This window comes from Phyllopteryx taeniolatus, chromosome 19 (genome assembly GCF_024500385.1).
Source record: "Phyllopteryx taeniolatus isolate TA_2022b chromosome 19, UOR_Ptae_1.2, whole genome shotgun sequence".
NCBI lineage: Eukaryota > Metazoa > Chordata > Actinopteri > Syngnathiformes > Syngnathidae > Phyllopteryx > Phyllopteryx taeniolatus.
The window spans coordinates 11,832,810-11,857,814 of NC_084520.1; the positions used below are offsets into that span (position 1 = coordinate 11,832,810).

A 25,005-nucleotide genomic window follows, 5' to 3' on the forward strand; every position below is an offset into this window, starting at 1 on the left:
TTTAATCTCTATGAAGACAGTATAACATTTATTCCATTACTTATCAATTGACTGAATAAAGGACTATCCAAGACTGCTATTTTACAAGACCAGAACAAAACACTCACACGAGAGAGTAAACAACAGTTCATTTAATAATTAATCTTTGTGGTCTCTAGGGGAGGGATTGGAAAGGTATAAAATGGTCATATTAAAATAATCGACCCAGTCTTTCCCCTCTCAGTACGTCCACTGTGGATGTCCTTTGTATGCCTTTTCAGTTCTTCAACAGATGTCCCACTCCTCCATGTATATAACTTATTATTTTTTTGTCAGTGACAAAAATTGTTTCCAATTCTTACTGTACAAGGCTCTACATTGTCCCAAATGGATAAAACACCAAAAGCAAGGGCACACTGTCAAATCTCCCTGTGAGTGTAATAAAGGCATAGATGAGATCCTTGAAAAGTCCAAAGGCGGCTCTTCACCAGCATTCCAACCTTTAGTGTGAGGAAAGCCTTTTGCATGATGTGTAGTATTACTACCTGGGGGGGTGGGGGGTGGGGAAGTACTGGTGCATACCTGAAACAATGACAAATAACATAACAGTGAATATATTTATTATTATAGAAGATAATGTTAAGAATAATAATTACAAAGGCATTTTGTCTAGACTACTATAATCTGGTCCTGCTCGTATAGTCCAGAGGAGAGTGGGAAACGGAGGAAGCTCTAAAACGCTGTGTGAGTGACGGCAGCATTGCAGTTCATTTCACCATCGATCCTCGAGGAACAAAACAAGCCCCAAAAACAAAGCGAAAAAGGATGAATCTCATGTTCCATGACGCTGAGGCTTTGGGGTTTTTTTGATTTTTGGGTAAAGCAAGAAACTGAGGTACAATGCTTACTGACTAATGGATTGGTCTTGTCATCAATATTGTCTTTTCACAAGGACAAACGGACACACAAACACAACGTGCCACTATAACCCCTGCGTGTCTACACACCCTCCTCCCCAGTACCACGTCTTATGGATTAAGAGACTCGACCCGATGGGAATCTGAATTCTTGACACATTTTCAGGTGCACTTGCCTCTGGAAGTCACTGCCGATCCACGCGGAAAAAGGCTTGTTTAAAAGTCAACAAAAGGTGTGCCGCCACTGACGGCCCTGCAGTAACCAACTGCCCACAGAAAATAAAACCAGTCAGATGTATACAAAAATGTAGCATGGAAAGCCGTTTGAGCATTTATTTAACATCCCTCATATCCAGCTGAAGGCCCATGCACTAGTACGTGCTTTGTCCTCACTCGTAAAACAATTCTGCACACTGGGAGGCTAGCGAATAAATACTCAAACGGCTATGGCAAGCCATTTGACCATTTAGTCGATATCCTTTAAGGTCCATGTACGAGTACGCTCTCTGTCCTCACTCGTAGGACAACTTTGCTGCACTAGTAGGACAACTACATGTTACTAGTGAGGCAAAACTGTGCTACTCGTACTAGTAATGAAACACTAGATGTTTACTATTAGTACTCGTAGCACACGATTGTCAACTAGTGCACAGTTTTGCCTCACTAGTAACATGTAGTTGTCCTACTGCTATGCCAAAGTTGTCCTACTAGTGAGGACAACGAGCGTACTAGGATTTGGATCTTAAACAATATTGAATAAATGCTCAAATGGTTTTATAGCAGGCCATTTGAGGATTTATTTTATATCCTAATCTTACCAGTGAGGAAAAAGACCTTAAGATGGATATCAAGGATAAATGCTCATGCAGCTTTCCATAATGTAGTCAAAATTGCACTGGGAACACCTCAATGAGTCTTGCATTTCTACCAGCAGCGAGGCTCCGCTTGCTGGGACTACTTTGTGTGAGCAACTGTGTTATCGAGCAGCACAGTGATCCTGACATTTCCCTTCATCTCCTTCAACCTGTACTATCTGGACTCTCCGTCTTTGTGGGCGCCGAACAGTGTCAGCTCTCCCGGGCCCATCAGTCTGGAACCGCGGGGCGGAGTAGATGCCCGGCTTGTAATGGACGGAATGAGAGGCGGAGGTGCCCCCATTGACAGAGCCCCCACCAAACCCGCCGGCGTTTTTGCCAGGATGCCGTTGGGCACGTGGTGTGCGTTAAGTGGGCCCAGACGCGAGTACAGAGACGCGTGATGCTGGGAGGCGGCAGCGGCGGCCCCTGGAGGCAGGTGGTGGGACAGAAGGCCAGGGTGCAGCTGCTCCAGGTGAGCAGCGGTAACAGCATGAGAGGGGCTGGAGAGGTGGGAGCTGGGCGGGAGGTGGGGATGCATACCAAAGAAGCGCGCCCGCTCAAAGTCTTCCCGTAGGATTTGTGCACGCTGCTCTTCGTCCATCAGGCCCCCGCCCGGGGGACCCAGCTGGTGAGGCCGGTCGAAGTGGTGGGCCATGAGGGCGAGCTCTTGGCGGACCGCCTGGTTGGAGGCGGTGGACGTGGAGGGGTGGTGAGGCGCAGTTGCCGCAGCTGCAACGGCAGCCGCTCTCTCCGCCTCCAGGAGGCGCTGGTGCTGGAGGAGCCGTGCCAGGTGTGGATCTGAACGCAGGGTGAGGTGTGGGTCGGACCGGAGCGCCATAGCCTCCCTTCGATGTTGCTGATGCTGCTGGGCTGCCAGCTCCCTCCAGGGATCCCATGTGAAGCTGTGTGGACCTTGCGGAGGTCCCTGTGGGGTCCCATGGGTGAAACGCTCCCCACCCGGGCCCACTACCAAACCGGAACCTGCCGCGCTACCCAGATAGGCCTCAATAGCCCGGGAGCGATCCAACAGGGAAAGGTGCGAGGGCGGGTTCGGAGTGGGAGGCGGGAGGGGGACACCCGGAGTGGGAGTCAGTGAGAGAGAGGACGATGGCGTACCAGAGCTGTGGTGGTGTGGGTGGCTGTTGGGGCGGTCGAAGGTGTTGTTGGGTAGCGGGGGAGGCAAGGAGATGGGGATGTGCTCTGGCTCCTCTTTGCGCTCCTCCTTCACTTTAACCGGTGGCAGGAGCAGTGGGGGCTTGGAGACGGGTGTCGTGGTCCTATCAGACTTTTTAGCCTGAGATGAAGAAGTGACGGCAGCAGAAGCCGCCGAAGACGTGGGGAGGCTGTTGTCTCTTTGGGAGTGTTCGCTGTGATGAGCGTGTGCTGCCGGGCCCAGCGGGCGGGGGTAAAGGTCCATAGGTGATTGGGCTGAGCGGCTGGTGGGCGGAGGGGTGTTGTGCACGGAGGATGAGGAAGACCGTGGTCTGTCTCTGTCTGCTACTAAAGAGGAAGAGCCAAGGGGAAGACCCCGCGAAGACACCGTCGGCAGCTGCCTCTTGTCCACGTCTCGGTCCCGCTCGCGTTCTCGATCTCTGTTCAGACTTCGACTCATGTCCTCAACGGGCCCACCACCACCCCCCAGGGCGCTACTGTGGCCATTGATGTGGGCGGTGGGGGTGCTACTGCGGGGTTTGAAAGAGGGCGCCACAGGAGACATTCTCACAGGTGGACGGCCATACAGCATGTTGTCTCTGCAAAACACGCAGTTTAAGCACAGTTAATTTGGCAAATCAAGGCAATCAGCAAAGGGGTTCACTAACCTTTTGGGTCCAGGAAATAATGTTTTCCAAGGACCCATGTCTAATCCTAATGCCAATTAAACATGACTACCATTAGCAATATGAAAAGATTCCCCAAAAATCACAAGGGTCGCGGGAGCGCTGGAGCCTATCCCTGCTATCATCGGGTAGAAGGCGGGGTACACCCTGAACTGGTTCCCAGCCAATCGCAGGGCACATACAAACAAACAACCATTTGCACTCACATTCACACCTACGGGAAATTTAGAGTCTTCAATTAACCTACCATGCATGTTTTTGGGATGTGGGAGGAAACAGGAGTGCCCGGAGAAAAACCACGCAGGCACGGGGAGAACATGCAAACACCACACGGGCGGGCCCAGGGATTGAACCCGGGTCCTCAGAACTGTGAGGCAGACGCTCTAACCAGCTTTCCACCGTCCCACAAGATTAGGTCATGTACTTGAATTCTTAGTTGTTTTTTCGTGAGTTTATTTGTTATGGAGAACTTTTGAAGCGTTAGGAGTGCACATTCCATGTTTTTTAGATAATTCTTCAAAGATGAGATGGCAGGCACATTGCCACTACCGTGTAACCCGAAATGCGAAGGGAACTAAAAAGTTCCCCATTTTCAAGAAAAAGTCAAAATGTTCATAATATTTTCAGATTTCTTCGAGAAAAACAAAGTTGTAATGTTTTGAGAATCAAGGCATTTTTCAAAGACGGTATGTTTACAAGAACAAAGACGTATTTTGTTGAAATAAAAAGTGTAGCAAATCCTACCTGTCCTTTTCATCTTTGATGTGGGGTACATCTCTCCGCTCGCCGTCCTTGGCGCGATCCCTCTCTTCCCGCTTGTCGCCTCCTTTGGCCCAGCTGGGGCCCGCTGGGAAGCCCGATGGTGCGCCATGGAGGCGGCCCCACGGGTCGTGGTGATTGGGAGCATTGGACAAGCTTCCCACCACACTGCCGGGTGAGTCCTTAGGACCGAACATGGAGCCCGCTGAAAATCACAGTTTGTCCGTTACTTCTAATTTCCCTTAGCACATTAGCATTATGATGGCGGCCTTTATTTATTTACAAGTTATTCTGTCGGTTTTTTTTTAAAATGTATGCTTATTATTTTTATTTGACTTTTTTGACAGGCTTCTCCTTCGCCATTTTACATCCGATTCACTCAGTTCCAACTTTGACATGTTCGGAAAATTCACGCCTCGCGTTGCATTACTCATCTAAGCCGCAACATTTTCACATTTACAACAATTCATTTTTTGCGCCAAAAATTTGCCCATTCATTTCCAATGGCACATTCAACAAAACACATTCACGTCGTTCCCATTCAAAATTTAATATGTTCAGCTCATTCAATTCACCTTGGGATCGATTTTCAACATTCCAAAAATTCCCATCCACCAAACATTTCACAAAATCTTCAGCCAATTTTTCAACTTTTTGACCCACAAAATTTCCAAATTAGGTCATATTCTACATTTTTATTCCTGCTTCAACATTTCTCAACCGATTCGCACCGTTTCAACATCTACGTGTTCAGCCCATTCTAGTCATCCCGTGAGCCACTCCCATTACCCAAATTTCACAAATTTTCAAAATAGAAGCCCGAAATTCTACATTTTTTCACATTTAGCCACAGTTTCCTTAGATCTCAACCGATTCGCACTCTTCCAACTTCTGTGTTCAGCTCATTCTAGTCATCCCGTGAACCATTACCCAAATTTTCAAAATAAAAGCCCCAAATTCAGATTTTTTTTTACAAATTTTGCTACAGTTTCTTTATTTCTCAACCGATTTGCACTGCTTCAACTTCTACGTGTTCATCTCATTCAAGCACATGATTTAATTCAGCATTTCAGCAATCACACGCAATTTCTCCAGGAATTGCACAGTCTAGTTAATATATGGTTTGATTGAACATTTTGGTGTTTAAATATACAATGGTGGTGGGTCTGGAACGTGTACCCCGCGATAAACAAGGGTCCACTATATTCTACACTGATATCTGTCACTACTCATGACTAAGCTGTTACAAAATTGACATAGGATTCACTTCTACAGGTTACTGTTTGTCAAAATTAGAACAGTGTGAGGTTTATTAAAGTCAAGCAGAAGCCAACAATTAGCAATACTAGGGACACGATGAGACTGACCAAGTGTTGGACTTCCGAGTCCTCCAAAGGCACCGGAACCGAGGGCTCCCAGCGGGGTGAAGGGTGGAGATCGGCCATATGGATCTACAATACACACGCACATATACATCAAGATTACTGATTCTAATTCCTCTGCACGGTTTTTCTATGCTAAAGTTAAGCAGATTACATTTATTTAAAACACAATTCAAACCCAATCGTTAGAATGTGAATCTTACAAATGAGTGAATTAAAGCAACACTGTACAATTAAGATGCTGCTCTTACCCAAATGTGCAGCTGGAGCGAGGAAAGACGAGTGTGGTGCCGATGGAGTGATGAAAGGCGCCGAGGACGGATTGACTGCACCTGCAGGAAGGTGGCGTGAGTCTGATGACAGTAATGTTCACATGCAGTACTTCAAACTATGAAACTCTCTTCTATAGCACATCAGATAGATAAGACACAATCTAAATCAGGTGTCTCCAACTGTTGGTCACAAGCCACCAGTAGCTTGTCAGGCCACTCCCAGCAGCTCCCCAAAGGAGTTAAAAATACAATACCAAGTTTGATTCGTCACTTGGTGAAACCGATCTGAATTCCCAGTCCTGTATTACCATTTCTGAATGTGTGTTATGTCCAAAACAACCATATTGACAATGGAAATTATCATTCAGTCTTTGGACCGAATATGTTACAAAACTATCTATCTTTGAGCATGCTTTCAAAGGCTTCTCTTGCAAATGAGTTTAATTCTTCCTACTCTACTCCTTTTTGGACTAGCAGTACAGGGTGTTTCGGTATGGGATATTCATATTGTATTTTATTTTTTATATTATTACTTAGTTTTTTTCCCCCATGTACTCCATGTTCAAAATAAATGTTCAAGCAAACAAAAAAATGGTAATGTGTCCCTTTAAGACCTGCGAAGTACATTGATTGGGAGCAGGTGCTATTTGGCATATAGCATATAGTATATGCTATTTGCTACAGATTTATGGTGAGAAAAAGAGGAAAACGGTGCAAATGTCTTTTGATAATTTGATGACGAATATGAAGTGGAAGACCTTCAATTTCAAAGTCATTTCCTCAATTTCATAGTTAAGATGATTTTATTACAGTACAGTATTTATTAAAATATGTTTTAGTATGAAGAACCGAACACTACTGAGACTGTATTGACTAGGGTTTCAACAAACAATAGGGCTGAACAGAACGAGAGAGAGAGAGAGAGAGAGCGAGAGAGAGAGAGAAAGAGAGAAAACAGGCGTCAGGCAGAATAAGTAGTGACAATACATTTTTTCAGAACGTTTGTAAACAGTAGCCGCCAGAGCACTTCCGGGTGGCAGAACGAGAGTGGCTACTGCTGAATTGAACTGAAAACAATGACAAAAACGTGTTGTGTTTGGAGTTACGCTGCGAGATATTCCATAAAGGGTTTTGCATTTATCTGGATTTCCTTAAAAAAATTAAAATCAAAAATCAAATTTACCGGTAATCCAAGGGACAGGCTGGGAACCAAATCTCCATCATCCGATTTGTGGAAGGCATTTTCTGATAGGTATGTATAAAATGTTTGGTTGGGTTAACGTTGAATAATTTAGCAAAACATAATAGCTAGCCTGCTAGCTAACATCAGCTCTATAGTGCGCTATCCATTTCAGCGTCAAAAGAGCTTGTCTGTGCCGATACTCTAAGCAACAGAAAAGTAATTTAGCCAGTCTCTATATGATTGTCAACTTTGTTTGAAGTTCAATCAAGTCTATTTTTTTAATTAACTTACTTGTTGGAATGTAAATTACAGCTGGCATTCTGTCCCCTTCTGAAGCAATTTACCTCAAATTAACATCTTTTCAACTGGCACTTCACACATTCATACGACGAGAATAGAGATGAAGGTTAAAATCATCACTCAACTACTTCACCCTGTTTTCTCAATCGCTCTGCCTTGGTCAAATGACATGTAAGTATTTCTTTACTAGTGGTGCCATCAGTGCTCTTGCCACCCAGAAGCACATATGCCAACAAAAAAACACTTTTGAACAATTTAAGATAACTTGTTTAGGAGTTGAGGAATGTCTCGATATAAAATGTACAAGTGCTGGTTGGCTGGCTGCACCTGTCGCTGAGAAGAGGGTGGGAGGTCTGGTCAGGTCATGACTTGGAGGCAGGGGGCCTCCGATGGGCCCCATGGGGCCGAGTCCACCGGCTCCCGGAAGACGGGCCAGCAAGTCACTGCGGAAATCCAACTTGTGAGGATCAGCCTGCATCAGCTGCGGGAAAAAAAAAATGATGGTAGCGCAAATCAAACATCTATTTTGGGGTTTATGAAGAAGTTTTCGTACTAGAGAGACATACCTTTACTTTCTTCTGATGACTCAAGATCATCCAGGCCACATATACATGCATAGCACACCACTTTCCAGGTTTCTGCCCACCATAAAAAACATGTTTGCAGTGTTACTCAATCAATCAATATTGTCCTTAATTAGAAGATGTCAGACATGATTTCTTGCTTATCGTCTGCTCACTCCAGGGATGGGCAAACTTTAAAGGGCCGCATTTGATTTTTCAAATGGTGGGCCAGGTCAATCATAGGTGAGGTAAAAAAAAACAATTTGTTTTTAAATGTGTATGTAAGATATTTTAATACAACAATAACATATTCTAATTTATTTTAATGTATAATTTAGAATTATAATTAACCAATTAGTGTATGTGTAATGTATGTGAAATAATTAATTTAATGTTTAATTTAAAATACATTCTAATTAACTATTGTATAATGTAATTAATTTATAATTAACCACTTATTTAAAAAAAAAACAAAGGCAAACTGTAAAAAACAATAAAATCTGTATGTAAAATGTTTATTTGATAATAAAATCATTCATTCTCATTAACCCATCATTTCATAAAAGATAATTTATAAACTATGGAAAGTTGTTCATTTTTCTAAACTTAATTTTATCATCAACAATAAATCAATTAACCAAATACTGAATAAGTTGCAAGAATTAAAAAAAAAAAAAAAACACTAACACACAAATATACATTTTAACTATCCAATTTCGGTAATAATAAATACATGAATGAATGAATAAATAAATAAATAAAACATGCAAATCAATGCGACAAATATTACAGGATTTTCGATAATGTAAATGCTCGGTGGGCCAGATTAAAAAACGAAGTGGGCCGTATGTGGCAACCGGGCCATACTTTGCCCACCCCTGGCCAACTCACTAGTATTCAATGCAAGTTTGTAAGTCATCTCTCAACATCATCCTACTATTACAAGTGAGAGCGGCCAAAGTGGGAACAGGAGAAGTCAAAGCATTATGACACATGAAATATCTAACTGGTGTGCAAGGTCACTAAACGAGCATTAACGAGCCAGAATGTTGTGAGGTTAGTGCGGCGTGAATAAAGCAATGAGAAAATAAGATAAGCTGAGCCAGTGCATTCACAACATCTGTATGTGCTTACATTACTGATTTTCAACGATGTCCCGAATGGATCAGTTAGCTACGAAAGAACACAATTGTAAAACCACTATTAATCCACATCTGTCACACTAAATAAGAAAAAGACTTTGTTTTTTGTCTTAAGCTGGAATACAACCGCATGGGCCACAAATTGTAGTGCAATGCAAAATGTTGTGAAGTCGCTCTGGAAACGACAAGACTGACTTGACAACAAGGAGGTCCTTACCCGGTGATCTTTGGGCTGCAGGTGGTGTGGCACGACCCCGAGGCGAGCGCTCAGATCCGGACCAGTTCCCTGAGGGACAAGAGGCTGTCACACAAGACAAGATGTCAGGCACCAAACACAGACCAGAAAGTCAACAACTTCTCATATCTATGCTTGCACTCCAACTGATAGTGAGCGATTACAGCGATCCCCTGTTCATCGCGTGAGTTACCTTCTAGATGCGCCCGTGAAATGTGAAAATCCACAATATAAAAAGACCATATAAAAATGTTGTTTTTTTTATTGATCAAGCCTTAAAATATTGCTCCCATGCACTTTAAACACATCTAAACTTCTAAAAAAACACAGTTAAAAAAAATACTTAATTTTTGGGAACAAACAGACAGCACGAACAGAATCATTTTCACATTGTTTTGTCTTTGTCAAGAAAGGAGCCCGGAGGACGGCAATCACAGTCAATTGTGCTGAAAATTGCCAAAGATGACCATTTATATGTTCCAAAAGCAGTGATTTGTCAACGTGATCGAACCTTTTGATCCCAAGTATGCACTTGCAAGACAAATATTTTGCAGGTGTCACCTCACCTCACCTGTACAATTCTACATGAGAAAACAGCATGCGAGAGCTAGTGGGGGTGCGGTGTCACTTTTCGACAAAGACATATGGACCAGCCGAGCCGTTATTTTATTCTCAATTTAAAAATATTAATTCATAAGTGATCGTGCTCTCATGCACTATCGTTCAAATGTTTGGGGTCACTTAGAAATACCCTTATTTGTAATAGAAAAGCACTGTTTTTTATGGATGTTGTACTTGAAAAAAAACAATACCACTTTCCCAGCCTGACAAGATACCTTCAGGGTAAGTGGAGCAGGAGCAGGAGCCACGTCAGCCGCGTGGAGATACTTTTATGTAAACACAGATGACAACACTAGCCGCCCCAGATTCGAGCAGCGCTGAGCAGAGCTCGAGAAACTCAGTGCTTGCGGATGACCCACCGGCTCAGCTCGCGGGAATGGAGTTGATCAATCATTTTGAAGGGGGACTGCAAATTGTGCTCTGCAGAATGGCTGATGAACTCAGTTGTCCCGCTAACATTTTTATTTTATAACTGAAATTCCTTGTGTTACAGGCCACATTTTAAGTGAAATGTGTGGCAACACTGTTAGAAAAACATGCAGTTGGATGTTAGAAGTTATTACTCTAAAATGTGTTACATTTGAGTGAAACATATGCCATGTTCAAGAAAAACTTTGTGTTTTGTGTTTCTGAACAATATTTGATTAAAATAAAACACATTTTCATCACAATTTCAAGATGTAATGGCATTATCAAGAATCAGTAATTGCTATCAGCGAGTACTCAAATTTAAGTACTAGTACTCGGTCTGAAAAAAAGTGGTATCTGCTTTTCCCCCCCCCCCATTGAAAGCCACATTAATATGATCACAGTTACAGTCTAGACATTTTTAATGTGTGTTATGTTCGTTCACATTATCTGTGCAGGAAGAAATAAGTATTTCTGTGGAAGTTAATGCTGGGGGGAAAAAAAACTGTTTCAAATCTTGTTTGTTCGAAATAAAGCAAATCGGCGAGACCAAAGCAAAAAGCAAATCTACAATGCAAAAATTATCATATAATGTTATTGTCATTTGCTTTTTCCATTAGGTGAAGAAGGAACATATCGATTACAACCAGAAATCCGTTATTTTCTAGGCCAATCAGACTGGCCAAAATATTTAACAGGCTAATGAAACAGCTCAGATGTTCTGTAATAAAACTGTCATGGGTGTTATTGACATGAGGCCGTGACTAAGTCCCGCATGTCCTCATCTAAACGGGAGGTGAGCTATCAGCTGGATTCCTCATGTGCAGCCATGAGAGCAAAAGGAGCGAACGGCACCGCCCAATATGAATGAACACGAGGGTGGCTTCATAGCAGGGATGAACGACATTCAAAGTTCTTCTCACCTTTGGCTGGAATGCTCCTTGCAGGGAGCTGAAAGGCCCGGTGGGAGGAATCACAGGCTGGATATTGGGCACTGAGGGCGGCGGCGGGTATTGCGGGAAGAACTGTCATGACAGACACACGGACAGATTCATGACCACGGTAAGATTCAATTAAGCAGCGCCAGCATAGAGCGCCATGAAAAAGTATGTGACCCATTCCTAATTTCAGATGTTTTTTATCTATATTTATATTTAATCACAAATGTAATGTTTCATCAATCATCCAACCAAGTTTAATATTTTACAAAGAAACCCAAGTAAATATCAAATTTCTAAATTCAAATTTATCTGGCCTTATATGAAAAAGTTATTGCCCCCTTAGCATAATAGGTGGTTATGCCACCTTTAGCTGCAATAACTGAAATAAAGCATTTGCAATATCTGGTGATGAGTCAGCATCACTGTGGAGAAATTTTGGCCGACTTCTCTTTGCAGAATTGTTGTAACAGTCATATTGGAGAGTTTGAGCAAGAACTGCCTGTTGAAGGTCAAACCACAGCATCTCAACTGGATTTTATTCTGGACTTGACTCAATTGGCCACTCTAAAACCTTCATTTTGTTGTTTTGGATCTTGGCATGATGCATATCTTTTTGAAATGTTATAGCTTATTACATTTTATCTAACAGGTACAATTTAAGTAATTCCTTGAGCCAATAAATATGGCGGCTATCAGGCCTGGGTGTGGCCAATGAGACTGAACTCAGCTCTCCAAAAACTGTGGTTAATCACAGTTACCTCCTGATTTAACAAGTGGGATCAATTGCGTTTTCACATATGGTCTGATAGATCGGTTTGTATTTTGTTGCCCTCCATATTTGCAAATTCGCCTATTAGCTGTTATGTTTGGGGAAGCTATCCTCCGTTATTTGCTAAAAATCTCACATATTTGCTTTGTTTTTTTTGTTTTTTTTTTGCTCAAGCCAAAGCCATCCATCCATTCTCTGTGGTGCTTAATCTTTACTAGGGTCACAGGTGTGCTGAAGCCTATCCCAGCTGACTTCAGGCAAGAGGCGGGGTACACCCTGAACTGGTTGGCAGCCAGTCACAGGGCCCATAGACAAACAACCACTCACACTCACATTCACACCTACCATGCATGTTTTTTGGCATGTGGGAGAAAAACCATGCAGGCACGGGGAGAACATGCAAACTCCACACAGGAAGGATGGAGCCTGGATTTGAACCCACTGTGAGGCGGATATGCTAACCAGTAGGTAAAGATGCCGCCTCGACCTGTTTGGCGTGTTAATGATGCCAGGGGAAGTTGCCAAAAATAGAAAATAATAAGCCCTGCGATGCAAAGAAACTTAAAGCAATCGTGGCGAATGTAAAGCGAGGAATATAGGAGACCTTTGTATGGACTGGATTTTTGTGGCAATCTTGCTGGAAAAGCCATTATCATGCTCAGGAGTTTCTGCAGCACGAATGCAACACGTGTAATCCACCATTGTTGTTGTTGGAAAGATGCATATGTGTTGTACATGCGGAAACGTGACGGAAGCATTTTAAGATTTATCCACTCTGTGACCTAGTTTAAAAAGTGATCGGATTCGGCCTCCCAAAACACCGGCTCCGTGTGGACGGAATGCAGAAACGACAATAAAGCTTTGCAAATACACTGCAACGCGTTTCCGTGTGGGTGGGGTCCCAAACAGACCTATAGCCTCATCTATTAGAAAACAGGGCTTTGTCAAAATCTTGCGACATCTATCGGCAATCACCTTTTTAGGTGGGGTTCACTGCATTTTGTATTTACTTGGGTAGTCTTTGTGACATTAAAATTTGATAGATTCAAAACATTTAAGTATGATAAATATGCACAAAAATAATTAATCAGGAAGGGGGCAAATACTTGTTCACCTCACAAAAGGTGTGATCATTGGTGGTACTTACAGGATGCCGATACAGCCCTTCCATTTTGCCTGGGTACTTATCAAACTGAAAAGACAAAAGTGGCAGGAGGGTTAAACAACACAAACATGGAATTCAGTCCACATTCCAGACAGACAGGAATTTGACATATGACAAGGATACTCCTCACCAGGGGCGGTGCGGTGGCGGTGGGGTGCAGGAAGGGCGTGAAGTGTTGGTGCGTGTGCGTATGTTGGTGCTGGTGGTTGTGCTGATGGAACTGGTAGGCCAGCGGCTGGACACTGGGCTGGTTCTGGGACGTCCGGCCCGTCGATCCCGGGGTAGAACTGGACGCTGACGCCCCGCCGGGAGTAGAGCGACCCACAGCGGCGTTACTACCTTCGGGCCCCGGAGCGCTACGCCTGCCCTCGCGCTCTTGTGCGTTCAGGAAGTGAGAGTTCAAATTCTGCCGCAGCATTTCCTGGTCTGTGGTGGATCGAGTTACATTGTGGGAAACAATTAAAATTACCTCCTGAATTTTTAAGCGAATGAGGTGCTGCTCTATGTTTACTCTACCTGCTGCTGATGAGTGGGAAGGGCCCTGGAGTAGAGGAGGAGGGGGAGGCAGACCTGGTGAGGAAGTGAACAAAGTCCCAGAGTTCGCCCGAGATGGAGGTCGGAGGGGCCCCGAGGACCCTGCGCCCCGGATGTAGGACATGGAGACACTGGTGGAGGGAGTTGGGGGGCGCATAGAAGATGAAGACGATGCAACAGATGCAGACTTGACTGGAGTGTTGCTCCTGGGGACCAAAACAACAGAGTCACTTTGGCATCTATAAACCAGAGGTGGGGGACTTCAGTCACATGACTTGACTCGAGTTACTGTACTGTTACTGTCGCCAATTTTAGGACTTTGGAGTTACTTGGCTTAAACTTATGAAAGACTCGACTTGACGACTTCACAAGTCTTGCCTGTTTACAAGGTGTGTGTTGTTGTTGAAAGAGCCACACAACACAATAGAAGTTACGAGATGCAACAATGGCGACGGATGGCAAAGTTCTGTCAAGTTAAAACTGGTGCTTTCAGGATGGAAGTACGGACACTACTTCTACGTCAAAGGGAAGAACATACATGTGAAGTGTACATTCTGTCCCAGAGAAAGGTGTTTGTCCCTATCCGATGTAAATAACTTGAATATCATGAAACTTCTCCAACAGCACACCCTGCGAATTGTCTGAAAGCTTATTTTAATCTACATTGCGTTAAAAACACTTCTTATTGTTGAAACTTTAGGAGACAAGAAAATACTTGAAGTAGGGCCCACAGTATGCCTACGAGGAATGGTTTGAGGTCCTACAAATAAGTTAAATGAAGTAGCCGGCTGTTGAACTCTATGCAACTGGCCCGTGTAACACACTCAAAATTCTGAATTCATTGTTATATTTGATGTGACGCAATAATTACATCACCAGGTAACTAGTTAAATTTAGGAAAGGAATTAGTAACTATAACTAATTACTTTTGTAATTTGTCCAACACTGTAAGAGGCAACTTTGACATCTAACTTCAGCCGTCACTTATAAATCCCATAAAAACAAGTAAGATATGTTAACTTCACGGTTTAGCTAACCAATAGCTGGTAAAAAATTAACTAATCTTTACGCTGGTTATGTGTTTAATTGAGAAGACAAAGTAATAGACAATACAATGTGATCATGAATGTGTTAATACAGCTAACTAACTCAAGTATAAATACTGAGTGCAAAGTGACTAATGTGTGAAGATATGCCATGATTGAACAAGATTGTATGACTAGACTTATGACTTGCCAAGTAATGACTTAGTTGATTTTTGTAACAGTACAGTAACTTTGGATTTGTTTGAAATGTGAAGGTTAAGAGTTGACATATATGTGACCTTCTCCCACCTCTGCTCGAAACAAAAAGTGAACATTGCCAAGTCAAACCAACAGACCTGTTGTAAAGGGCGTGAGACCGTCCCGGTAAGGTGAGGAAGGGCTTCGGTTTTGACAGTGGGGGGCTGCCGTTGTGGTGGCGGCCGCCATTACCGTTGATGGCGCCGGGCCTGGGGACCGGCCCTGCCGCTGAGGCCGGGGAGCGGGAAGGCAGGCGCGGGAAGGAGGCGGAAGAGGTAGAAGACGAAACGGCCTCTGGGAAATGCGACTCCAGGCTTTTCTCCTGACTCCGTTCCAGGCCAGACACTCTGGGCGTCACCATTAACCGCGGGACGCCACTCCGTGCCGGCATGCCCGGGCAGCTTTTGCCCACGGTGGAGGGTGGAGGCTCAACAACTGGGGGGGAGAGACAGCTAGCTCAAGCAGGTGTTTTTTTTATTTTTAAACCTCCTCCCACATCTAATCCGAATGTATTCATTAAGCACATTTAAAACAACAGAGTTCACCAAAATGCTACATAATTCATTTAGCATGCACAGGATATAAAACAAACCATTGGTGGGAAATAATCAGGTACAAACACTTCACTTCATTACTGTACTTAAGTACATTTTTCAGGCACTTATGGTCGAGGTATACTTGAGTATTTTTCAGGGGACTTCTTAATTTTACTTGCCTACATTTAAAAGCAGACATCTGTACTTTCCATTCCTCAATTTGTCAAAATGGGCTCGTTACGTTTGCATTTTGTTCCACATTTTGGCAGCCATAACAGTAAAGGTTCTGTCACCCTTGTGTTTCCAACACGATCTGGGAACCAAACCTCAGTGAATGGGATGGCGGACATGAAAGTTCAAGCTCCAAAGCCGACAAGCGCCATTTGGACAAAAACAGAGCCACACCAACTAGCAGGAATGTGTGACTAAAGGTTATATTGATCATCAAATACAATTATTTAGTAAACCAGTTTGTCTGATGGTGAGAAACTTTTAATGGAAATATGCCAGTCTCCTGTTTAAAAGAAAAAGATCTGTCGCTGCCTGACAAACATCCTTGTCAGATCTAAATTTAACCGCACCCACCAGGTAATAGTTATACCGGTGTGGATTCCAGTCAAGTGGGTGCAGCACTTAATGGTCCACTTACCTTTTCTGGTACTGACTGTGAACACTGGATCCATGTCATGGTCCGAGGCCTGGAAAAGTTATTTTAAAAAAAAAAACAGCTTATTACACCAAATGTCTGAAACACCAGGAATCACTTAATTACTTGAATATTAAATAAATGATATAATCTCAAAATATCAAAAGAACACTTGGCACACATTTACTGGAAAAAAATAGAATGTGGGATGACGTGAGTCAGTGCAGCACATACCTTGTCTCCAGCATCACTCTCAGTGTCACACTGAAACAAAGTGAGATAAAAATGCTGTCATTTGCAATACACACATCAGATTGCGTGTCACGTTATGTTTAATACTTAACATGACACTTACAATGTAGCCAGTCTCCAAAGGGTGTCCCTAGGGCATAAAATAGACATTTTAGTGATCGGAATGGTTTAAAAGGACTTTTAAAAACAGAAATATTCAACAGTCAATAGCCTACACTGTCTCACAGAACCTGGAGCAATTGTAGTTATCGGCACATGCACGGCGTGAACTCAGCTGACAGGACACCAGAGCCCAAAAGATTTGTCTCACCTCGATCTTCCGCCGCTTGTTCCTACTCTTGTTCCAACAGCTGCTGGAGTAGCTGTGCGGAACGCCTTCCTCTGGCTCGGACAGCGGCCCCCTACCATTCTCCTCCGGACCCCTCTTGCCCTTGTTCCTCCTTCCCAGCATGTCGTTGTGCTGGCTCGGCTTCATGGAGCAGTCCATCTGAGGGGAACAAATTCATTCTGGTAAGCTCAAAGAAGACACAAAGAAGACAAAGTGGAGGCTGTATTATCACCATCATCATCAACATGAGTGTAATGTTTCTGCACAATCACAAGAAAAAAAAAAAAAACATCACCATGATGTACAATACAATTACCGTTGTTAACCTAATAGCATAATTGTCAGTCATTTTTAATCTACTGTCACAACATCAAAATACTAATGTGCTTGCTACAAATTTTGTTTTTCTTGATGTCTGTGTATATTCTCAGGCTTCCAGGTCATGGTATGCCGCAAAAATGCAATCGAGGCACCTGGACTTTTCTTGTTTGTTGAATTAGTTGTGTTTTTTTTCTTGTTTTGTGAAAATGTTTAACATTGACTTGGGCAATTATGCTATTAGACTAATGATGTGTGTGTTTTGGGTGGAGACTAAGGTTGTATTTTATGGTGCTGTTATGTGCTCTCAGTCTCGTCAAAAAACGTACATGATGAAAATAAATTCAGGTGTTAATCATTGGCTCAGTTGTAAATTAGTCGTTTTATCCTTCTCATTTGAGGTTAAGTGGTACCCCTAAATGTCCTTATGAAAGATGCAATATTTTCATCATAAATAAATAAAACCAGAATTGAATGACATGAACATGAATACCATGCAGAAGCACCTTTCTTCATTTAAACTGATCTCTTCGATATGGATTAGGGTCTGCTCAGAATCATCCCACTGACCAGTTGAACAGCAACTGATGAAGGCTCAGCCTGTTTGCTCCTGTCTCCATGGTAACTCTCTGATTGGCTGTAATTAGCATCAAGACTGACAGTAACCCTTTACCACCCAATAATCTGTTCAAATCAATCACTTTTTACAGCTGCTCCTGTTATGTATTAGTCAGTAAAGTATTCATGATTTCCGACTAATAATGAAGATCACTAAGTAAATGCATTCAAATAGCAAATTATTTTAAAAAAAATTAAACGTAAGACATGACATGAAATTAAAAACTGGTGGGTGGAGTGTCGTAAAAGTGACACTCCTCTTACGACAAAAACATAAAAGCTGGTGAAGACCATTTCACAAGCATTTTTTTCACAAAACAATTTGGCAGCTTATCAACACCTCCCGGAATGAGCGCATGAATAATTGAGCCCTCTCCACAAGCCATCAGTGGCCTGACTGAGTGGATTGCTTTTTCTAAGTAAGGAATGGTGTCAGAGTTGAGGAGTTCAGGAATGATGGGAAGAGATCAACACAACACAACCTCAGTGTGACACACACACACGCACACACTACTCTCAGAGGTTTAGGAATATTAGCGTTTTGGGATTTCAGGATGAATTTAAAAAGCACTATAATTTATACAGGTGAACTTAATATGACCTTCTCTAAATGTACATGTCCTGCTGTTAATTATTACACTATGTTTGGGTTGCTGTTCTCTGAATGAGATATTTCAAAACAGGTGTTTTATCCATGAAACTTTCCACGGACGTTCATTTCTATACATTTCTGTGACTCTTCAATTCTCTTTGTTGCAAGCAGCTGATGAGACGACGACACACTTAAGCTCATTGGTCACTTCTCTCTGAGAACATCCTGTTTCAAGCAATGCAATGGCAACTTACTGTTGATCAATTGTTAGTGTCGTCTTGGTCTAAGGTCAAAATGTGAATACAAATGAAAAGGATAGTTTAAATACCAATTCTGGTGCTTTCATGGATTAAACATCTGTTGTCAATTTCTCCCTTTTGGAGAACAGCAAGTTTTGCAAAAAGTACACGAACATTGAACAGTTGGACATTCTACACTGAGTGGCAAGACAGGAGAACGAGAGGAAGACATTTTTTTTTATTTCTCACATCCTTGTTTTCCAGAATTGACACATCCTTCAGTAAGACGCACTTTGGAATATAAATGGTTTGCTTCACTTTTTGCTACGTGTCAAGGTCAGCTTAGTACAGATTGCTCGTCTTGGTTTTGAAACCTGTGCGAGACCCCCTGCTATAAATCCTGCCTGTCTGGCTGCATATATCGCACATGCCAGAAACCGCCACTGTTAATTGGATAGGCTACAGGGCCGCTGCCCACCTACCACCCAAAAATTTTGAAAAATGCTTGACTTTTTATTTCATCACCAATTCATGTGTATATATATATATATATATATATATATATATATATATATATATATATATATATTTACAAAAAAATATGCAATTGCTTTGCATGTCTTTACTTACAATGATGGATTGGTTGTAGCATGGTAAATAAAGCAAAATAATATCAAATTAGCCCTTGCATCCTTTTGATTTTTCTGCACGGGGCCCTTGGTAGAAAAGGCTTTGGACACCCCTGGTTTAGACCGTTGTGAGACAGGTTAGTTTTACCCTATTGATCATGTGTTGTCACAATCGTAATCCTTGTAAAGGTTATAGTGTATTTAAAGGTCATACTGAGCCTAATATTTCCAACTTTTTGTGAGTAGTGTAGCAGTGATTTCCAACCAGTTTTATTGTGTTGTGAGACATAATCATGTGTGCTATAGAAAATGATCCAGTTTCACTTTATTAGTCTAAAAATGTGTTATTGTCTGTTAATATAAATGCATCTATGTCTATCTATGCCAATGAAGTATGGTGACAGGCAGAACAATTAACTTGTGCATCCACTTTTTGCAACCTTTTTCATGGATGGTGCGCTATTATTTTTTTTTTTCTAATGTAAAAAAGGTCGTTGGAAATATTGGTGAAAAGTGAATGACAGCCAGTGTCAACATACAGACATTTACCTCCAAAGCCTCCAAGGTGACAAAGCTGGCAATAGCAAAGCCATCAATGATGTCTTCCTCGCAGGACACAGACTCCCTCTTCCTCCTACGCGGGGGTCTGTGTCGGCCGAAAGCGGGCCGGCCCTCTTTCTCCCCCGGACCCAGGACGCTCTTGGTCCCGCGATCGTCCCGATCGGAGCCCGACGACAGGGAGGTGGCCCGCTCCTCGGCCAGGTTGACTCTCCTCCGCCGCCGCTCCCTGTCGCGCTGGGAACGGGAGCGGCGGCTTTGCCTGGATCCAGTGCTTCGGCTCGGGCCCTCCATGTCCCCCAGGCCTTTTGTCGAATTCCACTGACTCCAAAGGCACTTAGTTCAAGTCCCGGTCCGGTGGAAGGTGGCACCTAACCGCAAAGAGATGACACCAGCCAGCCCCCCACCCACCCCCCACCCCCGGGCCCACGCTCGGAGCCCCAGTTAAAATGTCGTTAATCGAACCAGTGGCTTGTACTATTTTCCTTCCTTTGACAACAGTCTATTGGCATCGGGGCCTTTCTTTCGGCGGAATTTGAGTGTCATTTCAATTATGTTCAAGAAGCAAAACACAACGATCAGGACATCTTCTAAATGGCTAACATTAGCTCGCTAGCGAGGATCTTTGGAAAACAAGCGAATAACCATGTAAACAAAAAAAGGACAACCCTGCTTGGATCGATGACAAAGCCAACTAAAAGGTCTTTAGTCTTGAAAATCAGGCCATCGCCACCTAATATTTCCGTCAACAATTTGCTGACAATTTATTTGAGTGCTAGCACACACACAAAAAAATGACTCGGTTAGCTAGTTAGGAAGGCCCAAAAGCCAAATACTGGAACGCCAACACACTGGTTGTCGTGTCATTGTGTTACTATATGAAAACGGCACTAATCACCCTCACGGAATCAAATCTAAGGAGCAAAATGTGCTTCAATTGACGCATTGAACGCGAGCACTTCCCAAGCACTTGGTCGATGTTGACTCCAGGTAATTAGCATTTGCTAATTCCGATAGCGCTAACGGAGCTAACTCAATACATCACAATATAGTCAGACAGCAACCTATGAATAAATACGTACTTTCAAGGTATCAACGCGCGACTAACAGCCGGATAGGTAACCGTGTGGCCGAATATTATTCCCCGGTCGATGGTTTGTTTTTGGTTTTTTTTCAATTGTCGATATTTTTGACGGCCGATAGTGATGGTTTGAGTTTTGTATCCCATCAAAAGAAAGACGTAACGTTAGCACCACAGCTAGGTTAGCATTAGCCGATCCAGCTGTTAGCTAGCGGGGGTTTATCCTTTTTTTCCCTCCAAAGCACACTAGAAGGATGGGAAACCACTAGTGACAATCACTCGTGTAATAACGTTATATTAGTCCTTCACGCACAAAAATGCTTCTGCTCTCTCTCCATCGCTTGGAACAAAAATTCAAGGCCCGCCTATGAAAGCCTCGGTGTCGATTTCCATAAACCAGGGTGTCGGGCTGGGCAGCTCCTCCGTGCAGCCTTCACTGTTTAGATCCAATGTTTAGCACAAGTTCAACCGGTCGCCGGCGTCCCCTGCTTGCGATTCCATTTCCTGGCCAAATCCAGTGTGCAAAAAACAAAACAAAAAACGTGTGGAGGGAGACGCCGCGTCCCCCGCCGCTTACTTCTCACGCGTTTCCACGGAATTGTAAATGTATCGTGGACATCGGGGAGACGCAACCCTTGTCAGCGGTGCAGTGCATTGTGTGCGCAAGTCTTCTTCCTCCGTACGACGGGTGCCTGATGCAGCCTCCGTTTGTTCACACTGCCACCGTGTGGGAGATCGCACAGAAATGGAGGACGTTGTGTAAATAACACGTGCACAAAGTACAGAAACATGCACTTGCAACGTGTAAATTACAGCTGTACTGGGGCAAAATGAATCTGTCGCTGCGCTAAAAGGGATTCCAAATAGCTCTTTAAGCACCACTGAGCTGCAGACCTGTAGCGGGCCACAGGACATTTGGTAGAGCGACTGATCAAAAATATATATATTTTATTGATCAAACGCGTTTAAAAAAAAAAAAAAAAAAGTATTATAGCGTCACAGTTGACTAGTGTTAGCACATCCTCCACACAGTTCTGACGTTGGTGAGTCGAATCCAGGCTCTGGCCTTTCTGTGTGGAGTTTGCATGCTTGCGTGGGTTTTCTCCAGGTATTCCAGTTTTCTTCCCCATTCCAAAAACATAAATGTTAGCTTCACTGAAGACTAAATTATCCATAGTTTTGATTATGCAAGTATGAATTGTTTTTTGTCCAGATGTGCCCTGCGATTGGCTGGTGACCGGCCAAGAGTGAACAAAAGAAGAGTGTACAACTTCCAAGAAAAAAAGGAAGCTATATTTAAGAGACAATATCGGCAATCCGACTTAAGGTTCATTGCTAGTTACCTGTAACAGGTGACAGGTAACAGCTCACGACAGGCTGACAAAGGAGGCAATCAAAACGAGGCCATCAAAACTGCTTCAGCATGTGGAGCCTGAGGACCCGGCATTAAAAAACAAGCCTTTGGAGGTTTTTTTGAAAGAAAAAAAAAAAAAAGATTACCCCAAGATGTATCCAGCTCTTTAAAGAGAAACAATCGCAGGTCTTCCACTGTCACAAAAACTAGATTCAGCGTAACGCCATAATGGTGAGCTGTATATTAAGGCACTTTGCACAAATAAATATATAAACTATTGTGCATGACTATAAAAATGTACAGTATAGAATAAAACACCTACAAACAATCTGGAGTCTTCGGTGAACCAACCGACGTGGTTATTGTACAAACCTGAAGACAATTGAGAGTTATGTTTTTGGATTATGGGAGCAATTCTAGAGTAGAAAATCCACACTGCAGCAACAGAAGAATGTGCATATTTCAGTGTTTACCACTAATCCACTGTGCTGCTCCAAAAATGTAGTGTTGTATAATTATTAAAATATATCATTTGTTGTGTTTTGTAAACACCGTGAAATAAGAATGACAATTGTTAGTTTAATTTAGAAAAAGGCAGCACTGCAAACTAGTGGTTAGCATGTCTCACAATTCTGAGGTTCAGGGTTTGAATCTTGTCTATGGCAGTGTTGCCATGATCTCCCCTGTGCATGTTAGGTTAATTGAAGACTAGATTGTCCATAGGTATGAGTGTAAATGAATGATTTAAAGTTCATTTTTGAAAGAAAAGTATCCATTTACATTCTACATCAGTGTTGGAAAAGTATGGCCAGAGGGCCACATTCGGCCTGCTCCATTCTTTAATCACTGAGCATTCACTTCAAGAACCCTGTAATAATTGTTTGTTTGACAGAACATTTTGTCTGACAAGGCCAGTCACATAACAACGTCGTAACTTCATTGGTATATCTAAATCCATCCACACTCACCATCGCAGCTGTTTATTGAATGGGACAACCGCCATAACACACAAATACAAAGTGAAAACAAACGCAAGGAGCATGTGAGCCATGTTGAAAATGCCCAATGGGAGCTGGAGTCAGAGCTCCTGATGACACTCACCAGGCGACACCTCCCTTAAAAGGCCCATGTCGACACAGCCCATCTGTCAGTTTTCGAAATGTGGCCCTTGAGCACAAAGGTTTGCTCACCACTGTTCTACGTACATTCCATTTCCACGCAATTAGAAATGTTGACGCATCAGGTGAGCCTGGTGGAGGCCAGCAGCGAGTGCAGCAGGATGCCGGTGGCCACGGACACGTTGAGCGACTCGACGCCAGGTAGCAGCTGTCTCCCCGCTGGAATGGTCACAAGCGTTTGACAGAAATTCAGTAGCTTCCGGGACAATCCGTCACCCTCCCCTCCAATCAGCAGCAGCGTGGGCGTGGTCATCCGGAAGTCCGAACACGGCGTGACGGGAAGGCCAGATTCCCGCACCTCGGCCGCCACCGTCCCGACCACCTGCCAGCCATGTGCCGCCTTGACCCGGACCATGTCCGCCAGGTCTTCGTAGCCATACACATTCATCACCTCCATGATGCCAGCGCTGGCCTTGCTTACCACCGGGGTCAGAGGGCAGCTGCGGTGGACGCTGCTGGCCACTCGGTCCACGCCGAGGAAATAGGCTGAGCGCAAGATAGCTCCGAGATTCATCGGGTCTTGAATCCCGTCCAGAACTAGCCAGAGAGGTGTGGAGTTTGAACTCGAGGCCGAGTCTTCGGTCAGGTAGCTCAATGGGGTGGCTCGCAGGCAAACACCTTGATGAATCCGACCTAAACACATCCTATCCAAGTCTTTCTTACTGACACGCTGGATCGGAACTTGTCGCTGGTTTGCCTCCTCGCACACCTTGAGGAGCGAGGACCTGTGCGCGGCCTCGCCGTCTTTCACAAACAGCTTAAATGGCTTTCGGCGAGCCTGAGTGAGAGCCAGGAGACAAGGAGCGACGCCAAAGACAATCTCATGCTGGTCTGAAGACTCCACGGATGGCTTGAGTATCGCAGGCCTCTCCCACTCTGACGAGAAGTCCTCATGGGCCAGCTTCTGAAGCTCTGATGAAACTCGTCCCGGATTCTCAAGTTTATTTGGTGATGCTTTCCCATCTGGCTGTCTTACTCCTGACACTTTAGACTTGCTGGACCTCCTGGTGTTGTTCACTCTGTTGTGCTCGTGGCAGTCCACAGCCTTTGGAAATCTCCACATTCGAATAAAGAGCAACCTATGCTTAGAAGCTGAATTGAATAAACTCATACTAGTGCTGGACTTGTAAAGAGTAACTGATCTCAGATATTCAACGACGAGTCAGTTAAATATCGAAACATTAAATAGTGCACAATTCTTCAAATATCAGCTCAAAAACTCTTCATCACGCTTTAAGACCAAAACGCAGACAAAAGCAGTTGTTACCACGTTGGTCTGCAAGGTCGCGTAACTGTGATTAGGACAGGATAACGAGCGCTTTACACTACAAAATAAAAATCTAGAAAGTCAAAGTTGTACCTCACAGTAACTTTATGATTGCGATAATACCATTTTTTATTTTTTTATCCATACAATATTAACTACATGTTGCAAACAAAGGAAAGATCTATGCTACTGTGACGACTTGTAACATTCATTATGCTCTATTTTGAAACGTGGAATTGTTAAATGTCACTTCCGGCTGTT

At 43.4% G+C, this 25,005-nt stretch overlaps 2 protein-coding genes across 3 annotated transcripts; both read right to left on the minus strand.

Annotated features, from left to right (window-relative positions):
- Positions 1-115: 115 nt before the first annotated feature.
- On the minus strand, positions 116-21,662 carry fbrs (fibrosin). Of its 2 annotated transcripts, XM_061756752.1 has the most exons (18): positions 19,856-21,662; positions 16,893-17,069; positions 16,686-16,712; positions 16,565-16,594; positions 16,334-16,382; positions 15,247-15,583; positions 13,848-14,071; positions 13,462-13,757; positions 13,314-13,358; positions 11,380-11,481; positions 9,410-9,493; positions 9,185-9,223; positions 8,054-8,125; positions 7,815-7,968; positions 5,984-6,064; positions 5,718-5,801; positions 4,336-4,555; positions 116-3,504 (listed from the first exon to the last, which is right to left on the minus strand). In XM_061756752.1, exons 1-18 carry the CDS (start codon positions 20,156-20,158, stop codon positions 1,926-1,928), a joined length of 3,903 nt encoding a protein of 1,300 aa, XP_061612736.1. In that variant the 5' UTR covers positions 20,159-21,662; the 3' UTR covers positions 116-1,925. The 2 variants fall into 2 exon arrangements, with proteins under 2 accessions (XP_061612736.1, XP_061612737.1); XM_061756753.1 differs by lacking the exon at positions 9,185-9,223 and having other exon boundaries at positions 19,856-21,661.
- A 332-nt stretch (positions 21,663-21,994) lies between these two features.
- Positions 21,995-24,917, minus strand: mrm1 (mitochondrial rRNA methyltransferase 1 homolog (S. cerevisiae)). The gene has a single exon (XM_061756760.1). The coding sequence runs from the start codon at positions 24,586-24,588 to the stop codon at positions 23,539-23,541; it is 1,050 nt and encodes a 349-aa protein (XP_061612744.1). The 5' UTR covers positions 24,589-24,917; the 3' UTR covers positions 21,995-23,538.
- Between the last annotated feature and the right edge of the window lie 88 nt (positions 24,918-25,005).

What these genes read in the sequence shown, in the direction of transcription:
- mrm1 (XM_061756760.1), bottom strand. Translation starts at nt 24,588, where the DNA reads ATGAGTTTATTCAATTCAGCTTCTAAGCATAGGTTGCTCTTTATTCGA.
- fbrs (XM_061756752.1), bottom strand. Translation starts at nt 20,158, where the DNA reads ATGGAGGGCCCGAGCCGAAGCACTGGATCCAGGCAAAGCCGCCGCTCC. An exon ending in TCTCACGCCCTTTACAACAG is followed by an intron (nt 14,072 to 15,246) that starts GTCTGTTGGTTT and finishes TTTGGTCCCCAG; the next exon opens with GAGCAACACTCCAGTCAAGT. An exon ending in TGCAGCCCAAAGATCACCGG is followed by an intron (nt 9,224 to 9,409) that starts GTAAGGACCTCC and finishes GTTCTTTCGTAG; the next exon opens with CTAACTGATCCATTCGGGAC.